Raw genomic sequence first — 9,390 nt, 5'->3', positions numbered from 1 at the left:
CCCCCACACACGTAGCAAGACACATCTGGACTGGATTAGCGCAACATTAGGCCTGAATATATATGTGTGTGTATGCATATACATGCACATATACGTATGGATGTGTGTGTATATACATACATATAATTATTCATATATACATATGAATGTTTTTATACACATATACATATGTACACACATGTACATATGCATAACATACATATGTATGCACGTATTTATATTCATGTATGTGTACATGGACATATACACACACACACATACATTTATCTATACACCCATATGTATGCATGCACACACACACACACACACACGCATGTGCACACACATAGGTAGGTATGGCCAAACTTCGCGAACAAAGATTTGGGAAGGGCTCTCCTCACTTGGGGGTGGTGCCCTTTGAGTCTGCGCAGTGAATTTTTTAGGTGAGGCACAGCGTGTGCAGAACTGGTCCCACCATTTCAGTCCTGAGGTCCATCTGCCACAGCCGAGCGAGCTTGGACAGTGACAGTGAAGTCCTCAGGACTGTCACAGCACCCGCTACTAACTGGGGCTGACCCTGCTGAGCATCCGAGATCTGACAGGGTCAGATGGCAGGGAGGCATTTAACTGCCCAGTACGGTCTTCCACCGAGACTTGAACTCACGACCTTGTGATCCAGAGTCCGGAGTGCTCACCATTACACCACGGGACTACCACACACATAGAATCATAGAATGATTGAACATTAAGGCGCTGAAATGGACCTCAAAGATAATCTAGTCCCATCTCCCCATGCCATGGACAAGGGCACCCCCTACTAGATCAGGATGCTCAAGGCCTTATCCAACATGGCTTTGAATACTGCCAGGGATGGAACATCCACAGCCTCCCTGGCCCTATGCCAGTGTCTAACCATTCTCACAATAAAAAATTTCTTCCTAATATCTAACCTAAATTTCCTCTCTTTCAGTTTGTGCCCATTACTCCTTGTCCTATCACTACAGTTCCTAATGAAAACTCCCTCTCCAGCTTTCCTGTAGATCCCCTTTATATACAAAGTCTGCCTGCAATCTTCCCTTCTCCAGACTGAACAACCCAAACTTTCTTCACAGGGGAGGTGCTCCAGTGCTCTTATCAACTTTGTGGCCCTTCTCTGGACTTGCTCCATGTCCTTCCTGTGTTGGGGACACCAAAACTGGATGCAGCACTCTGGGGGGGCTCTCACCAGAGCAGAGGAGGAGAATCACCTCCTTCGACCTGCTGGCCACACTCCTTCAGACACAGCCTGGATTCATTTGGCTTTGTGGGCACTGAAGTACATAAAAGTACAGATACCCATACACAGGTGTGCAGATCTCTGGAGACACACACAGAGGGGTGTGTGGCTCTGTGGGGACACACAGGGGTGTGTGACTGTGAGAACACACACAGAGGGATGTGTGGCTCTGTGGGGACACACATGCAGAGGGGTGTGTGGCCCTGTGGGGACACACAGGGGTGTGTGACTCTTTGGAGACACACAGGAGTGTGCATTTGTGGGGACACACAGGGGTGTGTGGCTCTGTGGGGACACATACAGATGGATGTGTGACTCTGGGGACACATACACAAATGTGTGGCTCTGTGGCAACACACACACACACACAAATGTGTGACTCTGTGGGGTCACACACACACACACACACACACACACACACACACACACACACACAGAGGGATGTGTGGGTCAGTGAGGCAAATGTGTGGCTCTGTGGCAACACACACACACACACACAAATGTGTGGCTCTGTGGGGTCACACACACACACACAGAGACACATACACACACACACACACACAGAGGGATGTGTGGGTCAGTGAGGACACACAGATGGATGTATGGCTTTGTGGGGACACACACACAGGGGTGTGTGACTCTGTGGGGATACACACACATGCACAAAGACACAGAGACACACAGACACACACACAGACACACACACAGACACACATACACACACACACACGTGTGTCTGGCTCTGTGGGGATGGTGCCCAGGGGATGCTCAGGGAGGCACTACAAGTCCCGTCATGGCGCGGGGCGCTCCGGGCCGGCCCCTCCCCGCGGGCGGGCGGTGAGCGGCGCGGGCGGGGCTGGAGGCGGTGGCGGCGGCACTCGTTGTGGGGCGGAGGAACCGGCGTACATCGGTGCTTGTCTCCCGCCGCTTCCCCGCAGATACTGCCGCTGCTTCCCGGCTTGAGACTCGCACCCCGGAGCGCTCTGTGCGGCGTTTGTGCCGAGAGGTTCCTTCGCCTGTCTCCCGGACGGAACTATCGCCCTTCGTGCGGCCGCGAGGAGGCTGCGGCTGTCTCGTTACCCTTCCCCCGATCCCGGCCTGCCGGCGTGGGGTGCCTGTGCTGCCCGCTTCCTTCCTCCCTAGGGTGAGTATCGCGCCTGTCGCGACAGAGCTCGCGGCGCTGTCGCGAGGGGATGGGGGCCGGCCCGGGGCCTGCCCCCTTCGCTTCCCGGGCTCCTTCCTCCCCTCCCGTCGCCCTGCGCGCTTTGTGCTGCGCCTCGCAGCGCTCCCCTGTTGCGGCTGTTTCTGAAATAATCCTCTATTCTAATTTTTTCCCGCTGGTTTGGAAAGTTTTTTGTGTCCCTCCCCCCCCTTCTTTCTTTTTTGGTCTTTTTTATTTTTCTCATTTTTTTCTTTAATCTTTGTTCCTTGCCACCCAGCCAGAGTTGGCCCCGCTCTGGCGCTGGATGTGCTGGGGAAGCTCTTTGTCATGGAGCGGCTGCCGAGCCGTCTGCCCTCGGGAAAAAAATCACTTTAAAAAAAAATAGGAAAAAAAGTCGCCCGGAACCGCTCGGTACTTGGACACCAGGGTTCCGTTGAACTCGGGGAATGCTGGGGTTTTTTGCGGCTGCGGTGTTATATATATTTTTTTCGGGTCGGAACGAGCTCCCCCCCGAAGTCCATTGATCGCAGCCTCCGTGCCGGAGCGCGGAATGGGAATAGCACGCAGGCGGGTGACAACAAAACAAAGGGGGATTTTGCTTGGCTGATGCTAACCTGCAAGATCTTGGTGGGAAAGCTTGCTCCTTTTTTTTTTTTTTAATATCCCTAGCTCTTCCAAATTTGATGTTGTTTCACTCTGGAAGAATCCAGATAACCGGTAGGTAAGTTGTGAGGTTTTCATTTTAAGCTTCTTGGGGGAATCGCGGGGTTTCTCTCCCGTCTCCCCAGCCTTGGCTCTTTTGTGAGCAGCCTGCCATCCAGCGCAACTTGTGTCCGGTTTTAATTTTCAGTCTTGTTTTCACCTAGTTAAATAATGCATTTTCAGGAAGATGTAATAGAAGAGGGACATTTCGGCCTGTAACAGCCATGGAGAAGATTTTCGAAAGGCAAGGGAGAGGAGGAGGAATTGTGTTTTCAGCTGAATAGTTTTTGCCTCTAAAAGGGTGTATTTTAAAGCACGTTTTTATACCGGAAGCATTTTTCTCTCCCCCTCCTCTTTGTTTTTGTTTTAACTACCTCCTCAAAAACTGCAGCTACTTCACCTCTGCAAAACGCAGTTTCTGGAATACATGGAAGCCAAAAGCAGCCTGGCTGTAACGCTGATGTTTCTGGCCTAAAAGGACCCCCTTTTTTATTATTTTTTTTTTCTTGCTGGGACTCCTCTGCCTTGACAAAACACTACTTGACAAGGGAAATCACAAAGCCTTTCAGCTGCCTAGAGCTGGCGCTTCTGCATCTGAAGGACGATGGGTTTATTTTTTCCATTTTGAACGCGTGGGGAGGTGGGGGAAGACACGGGGGGAAAAAAGGCCGTTTCCGGTTTCTGTTCATCACAGCCTTTTTTTTTTCACAAAGAAACAGCCCGATGACCTGTTGATGATACATCTTCTGTTGCTTTTTGTTCCGAAAGGCGCCTGTAGGTTAGTGGATACGAACAGGCTGCCCGAATTTTCGTTTCTCTGTGTCGTCGTGTGGTTTATGTGGCTTTGTAATGTTTTAGGCCGGCAATTTCGGAGTGAGTAATGCAGAGCCAAAGTTCAGACGTCTGCTGGGATACTCCCCCTTCTTCTATCCCCCACTGTCATTTCCCCCAAGAAAAAGCCTGGGTTTTTTTGAAAATTGAGCACTGCTAGTTGGAAAATTAAACCGTTTTAGTGCTGCGTAAGATAAGTGTCCTAACTCTTTGAAGTCGTGTGAATGGCCTGGCAGGAAGCTTTAAGAATGCATTTAGTTGTATATAGGCAGCTACTGGGTACCTTCGACATCTCCTCTTTCAAATGAATTAAACATGTAGGAGCACCTACATTATGCTGAGTAAAGTCTTGCCTCATGAATGCTTCCATTCTTACTAAACACTGAGACATATTTCTCAACACAGCAGGTCACCATGCTATATTCATCTTGGAAATTAAATTTTGAGTAGCTGTTAGTATTTCAGAGCAGAACTTAATATACTATCTCTGCTACAGAGACAGTATATTGGTAGCAATACTGGTTTCTATCAAGAAACTAGGCATGGAAAACAGGATCTTTTCACTTCAGGATTTATAGCTAGTGACTGTTTGTAGATGCAAAATAGAGGATCATCTGCTTGGAGCCAGTAGTATTTAAAACTCTTATTCATTTGGAAGGAACTAATTACACGTATATTTTCTTGTAAAACGTCTTTTCAGACAGGAGCTCTGGAATATGGGAAGGCAGAAAACCCAAAGCTGTTTGTAGATTCTAATCCATGCCCTGAGCTAAAAAAGGAAGAATGAGGGTGTTTCATGAGAAATCAGTCACCTTTAAGTGCATTCTTGTAAGTTAAATTACACAGTTGATTAGCAATTCCTGCTGGATGCCAGTAATTGGAGATACTTGTTGCTCGCTGGTCACTGTGCGCCTTGCTGGTTACATTGTAGAAGTTTTGACTGAGCATCAAGGCGAAAAAGTCCAGCTCTTTTGCTTCCTAGGCATTCATTCCTTCATCTCCAGATTCACAGGCGTGCTGACAAACTGTCAAAGGAAGTGACAGCAAAGAGATGGTACAGGAAGTAGGTCGAGCATTGCCGAATACTGCTGAGACAGTTTCAGTGGTAAAAAGTAAGCATGTTTCCATCTGATCTAGTTTCTGTTTCCTTTCAGTCTCCCGGTTAGCAGGATGCACCACTAAATGTCATACTCCTGCTGTAGTGCCCCAGTTCTACTGAAATTAATATTACATCCCTGATCAGGGCTAGTTAGTCTACCTGAATGAAAAGTTTCATGGGGAAGAAGGTAAGATAGCAATTCAATTGTGAAAAATTGTGTCCGTTGGGCAAAGCTGAAGTGGCTTTGTGTTTCCCAGGAGGTTGTGGACAGCTTATAGGATGAATTTCTCTCTCCAGTGGGTGGTTGGGGATGGGCTGTGGCACATCATGGCACGTTCTTTGGGACCTTAATGTTTTGCAGTGAATGTGGCAATTAATAGTTACAAGTGATTATGTTTCTTGTTTAAAATGTTTTAATTGATGTATTCAAAAGCCTGCCTTTCAAATTTAAAAAGATGGAAGTTCTTTGTCAGGCCTGAAATCCTCCTTAAACTAAAAAAAATCCCAAGCTTTACCTTGTTGCTGCCTTCTCCTAAAAGCAGTAAAAACTCTTGACAATAATTTGATTTGCAGAAAAATTACAGCCTTGCACTGATAATATGTTCTTTTACAAGTATCCTTTATTTACACTGATTTGAAAAGGAGCTCTTCAGGTAGGAAGAGGTTCTTAAGTGCTTTGCACAAGTGAGTGCACACCTTGTGGGCTACCTAGTTAAGCCCTATGCCATAGACTTTTTTGCTGATCCATGTGACATGATTTGGAGTACCAAATGTTCCTAGCTGCTCAAAATGCCCTTTCTGGAATAACCCTGTAGTAATGAATGGATGTGAAATAGTTGGCTGGAAAACTACAGGCTTTACAGGAAAAGTCTGTTGTCCCCTGCTGGCAGCCTGTGCTGAAGGTAGGTGGTCATCAATACCAGTCCTGCTCCAGCACCATCCTCCTGGCTGGCATGTGAGGTGTAAATGCTGAGATGGTGTTTCAGGACGTGGGCTCAAGTGTGAACTAGTCAGCAGCTTGTTTGATTCAGACTGAGTGCAGTGCCTGGGTGGAAGTGTTTGGTTAAGGATTGATGGTCTCCTCTGGAGCCTGCCATGCAGGAGCACGGTTCAATTCATGAACAGGTAATAAAAGTTAATCTGCTGACCTTGTTTTTAATCCATGCTGCTGAATTTAATCACAGTGACTTGACTGCCACTCATGGTACTTATGTAAATGCTGAATTTTGAGCTTCAATATTGTACTCAAGAGCAGAGTGGACTAAACCGTGAATTTCTGCCTGTGGTTTCAAGACTGGGAGTGTCCTATAATTTTACTCTTCTAATTAAAAGTATATTTGAGTTTTTAGATTAGGAGCAGTCAAAACCTTTTAATCTAGTCCAGTAATTATATTTCTTTGGGGAAGAGGATTTGTTAATTTCACACTCTCTTTCCTTGTTCACCACTAGTGTGTGTTGTAGAAGACTTGGGATATGTGTCATGTTGGCTCAAAATGCTCTTGATCTCCCTGCATGCTGGCTATACAGCTATGTCAACCAGATGTTTTTCTATGCTATTCCTGTTTATAGCAGTTAATTGCATAAACGTGTTTTTTGAAGGGAGCAAAACATTCCTTCTTGGAAGTTTAATAGTACAGAGATATTTGGGCCAGAGAGGTGCTGGTCTGGCTGTATTAGGTGTATGTGTGAACAGCAATGAAGGTATTGAAAGGCTGAAGTTTAAAAGACTCAAACCAGAAGTGATCTCTAGAATACTTTTTATTTTTAGGATAGTTAATAATGTGAATAGCTCCTAGATAATGGTGTTTTGTGGATTGACTGAGGTTTTGAGTGAATGGGGTATGTACATAATATTTTGTAGGTACTTGCAAAGTAGTGGTTTGGAGAAAGTCAGCTGGATTCTTTGGGAGATAGTTTGTTGGAGCTAGGACTTGAAAGAAGATTGGGGGGAAAAAAAAGTGAAAAACCAAAACAACCAAAACCAAGAAAAATAATAAAACACAAAACCCTGCCTAGCCAAAGTAGTCTTTTAAATAGACGGCTATCAATTGGCTTTTTTTCCCCTTCCATTACCAATTGATTCATCTCCCTGGATGTATTTAGCTGCTTGTATTTCCAGTTTTTCAATTCTTCTGCAACTACATAACCCTTTGGGCTTCATTACAAATTATTGAAAATATTCTTTTCTGAACTGGGATACCTATTTTCCTAAATTTACAGGCAAGGTGGGGAGCAGAGATTAAATCTGAGAGCACTGATGTGTTTTCTGTTAAGATTTGACAGCTGGTGAAGCTTGAGGCCTGCAAGAGTTTCTGAAGGCATAGTGAGAACAAAGTTAGTGGTGTGATTTGTGTGTATCACACTGTCCTTCTTGTCTCTTCAGTGTTTCTGGTTAATTGTGTGAACAAGTAGTGAGCAACTGGAAAGCTGCAGCTGTTGAGTTAGTTTGTCCCTGCCAACTTGTCCTCTAGGATGGTAACCCCTTGATCTTGGTCAACAACACTAATGGCTTAATTGTTCTTTGGGTCAGGGCAGTCAAACTGGCATCTCTGGCTTAGATCTAGCTTGAAATATTTCTCTCCAGTGGGTAATCTTTGCCCAGGAATTGATCAGTGATGTCTGGGACAGCACACAAGGCACCCAGTGAGAACTGAGGGCTGCAGAAATGGGAACTGGTGTGCCTGTGTAGCCTGCACAGGTGGCCCCCTTAAACATTGAGTCCATTGGGGCACAAAGATAACATTAAACTATTAGCAAAATCAGAGTTCTACGTGTTGGTAATTCCTTTTGTTGTGTTAAGATCATACCTCTCCTATGGTTACAGATCTGCCCCAAAGTGCCCCCATTCCCTGCTCTCAGTTCATTCTGCCTTTCATAGTTTAACAGTATTAAATAGTAAAGACTTGATTTTAAAATCACACAAGCTTGAGTGTTTAATCTGTATTTTTGTTGTCCTAAGACAGATTATTTGTGTTAAATGATAAAAGTGGTCCCTGGAGAATTTCTGCTAAGAAATCTCAAGGCTCCTCTTCTCTTTAAGTGTTAATATGAATACTGAGATTTTCATCTTGTGCTACCTTGATATCCTTTCCACTTATCTGAAGCAGTTGTAGTTCAGTACAATATTTTTACAGAAATAAATATTGCCTTAATCATAGTTTAACACAAGTTTCAACTGGGAAAATAAGTAATGATTCTTTTGTCAGATCATACAGCTGAACTATTTATTTGGTATGAAGCTAAGGGTAGAAAGCCAAAATGCATCATACACAGAGACTTAGTTTTAAAGAACTTGTTGCTCATTTTCCTTCTTTAATGCACCTCTTGGGATAAATGCTAATTCTAAAAACATGTCAATTCTGCCATTTCCCACTAATATTTTTTTCTTTTTTTGGCTTGGTTTACCTTTTTCCTGAGCCACTTTAAATACTCTGAGGAATGTTCAACATGGAAGAAAATAAATGCACATAGATATTTGAGTTGCTTTGTTCAGATTGCTGCTGTATGTTGAGGTTAGCAGAAGACGACTTTGAACTTTTACTCTGCAGTGAGAGAGAGAGTAAAGGGCCTCAACACTTACTAATGTTGGAGGTAGGGTATCTGCTCCCTCTTGGATTTGGATCTGATTCCTTTATGCTGGGCAAGTGCTTTCTCTTGAATTTAGGAAAGAACATGTAACATGCTACAAAATCTGCTGATAGAAACTGGGTGAGTTCCTCCTGTGTAGGACACCACAGCTGTTGACTGTTAATGTTTGAGAAGCCAAAGTTATAGGCTGTTCAGTCAATATTGGTATTTTCATCTTCATGATCAAACTTTCATGGTAATTAGTTTTCAGATTTAGGAATGCTGCTTTCAGAACTCCACAAAAAAACTGTATGATGCCCACAAGTGGCATGAGCACATTGGCTGCCCAGTTGAATATTTATAGGGGAGAAGATAATAGTTAGACTGTTAAACAAGTCATTGTGGTAAGACTTAATGTCAACACCTGCTAGTTGTGGGAACATTTATTTAATGTACTTTCAGTAAAGTGTTGGGAGAGGTCCAGCTCAAACTGCCTGAAATTTATGGGGACAATCAGTAAAAACTGCTTTTTAACAGGAAAAAGACCTAACTTTTTTCAGGTAGGTATTTCAGAGAACCAGAAGGCCCAGAAGTAGACACTTAGTGTTTCACTTGCTCTTTTTCTCGTGTGATTATGTTGAGGCAAATTTGTGATGGTAGTGGTGACACTTCAGATAAGGGCTGCTTCCTGCTCCAAGCTGCTGTCCTTGTACCTCTTAATATGCTTTTACACACAGCATATATTTATGACTATGCACTTCATACCCTGGGATT

The 9,390-nt window shown here is 44.4% G+C and overlaps 1 protein-coding gene across 4 annotated transcripts in view; it reads left to right on the top strand.

The window, feature by feature from the left end:
• Positions 1–2,122: 2,122 nt before the first annotated feature.
• The window catches only part of PELI1 (pellino E3 ubiquitin protein ligase 1), a 45,029-nt gene continuing 37,761 nt past the window's right edge, over positions 2,123–9,390 (top strand). For 2 of the 4 annotated variants that reach the window (XM_071582054.1, XM_071582052.1), the window contains exon 1: positions 2,123–2,399. Coding sequence is in view for 1 of the 4 variants with exons in the window: in XM_071582053.1 (XP_071438154.1) it covers positions 3,101–3,134 (34 nt within the window). In the remaining 3 variants the exon portion in view is untranslated. Of the gene's footprint in view, positions 2,400–3,086; positions 3,139–9,390 lie in introns of all 4 variants that reach the window. The other 2 variants (XM_071582053.1, XM_071582056.1) reach the window with 2 other exon arrangements.

This window comes from Pithys albifrons, chromosome 2 (assembly GCF_047495875.1).
Source record: "Pithys albifrons albifrons isolate INPA30051 chromosome 2, PitAlb_v1, whole genome shotgun sequence".
NCBI lineage: Eukaryota > Metazoa > Chordata > Aves > Passeriformes > Thamnophilidae > Pithys > Pithys albifrons.
This window is presented reverse-complemented; position numbering and strand designations above follow the sequence as displayed.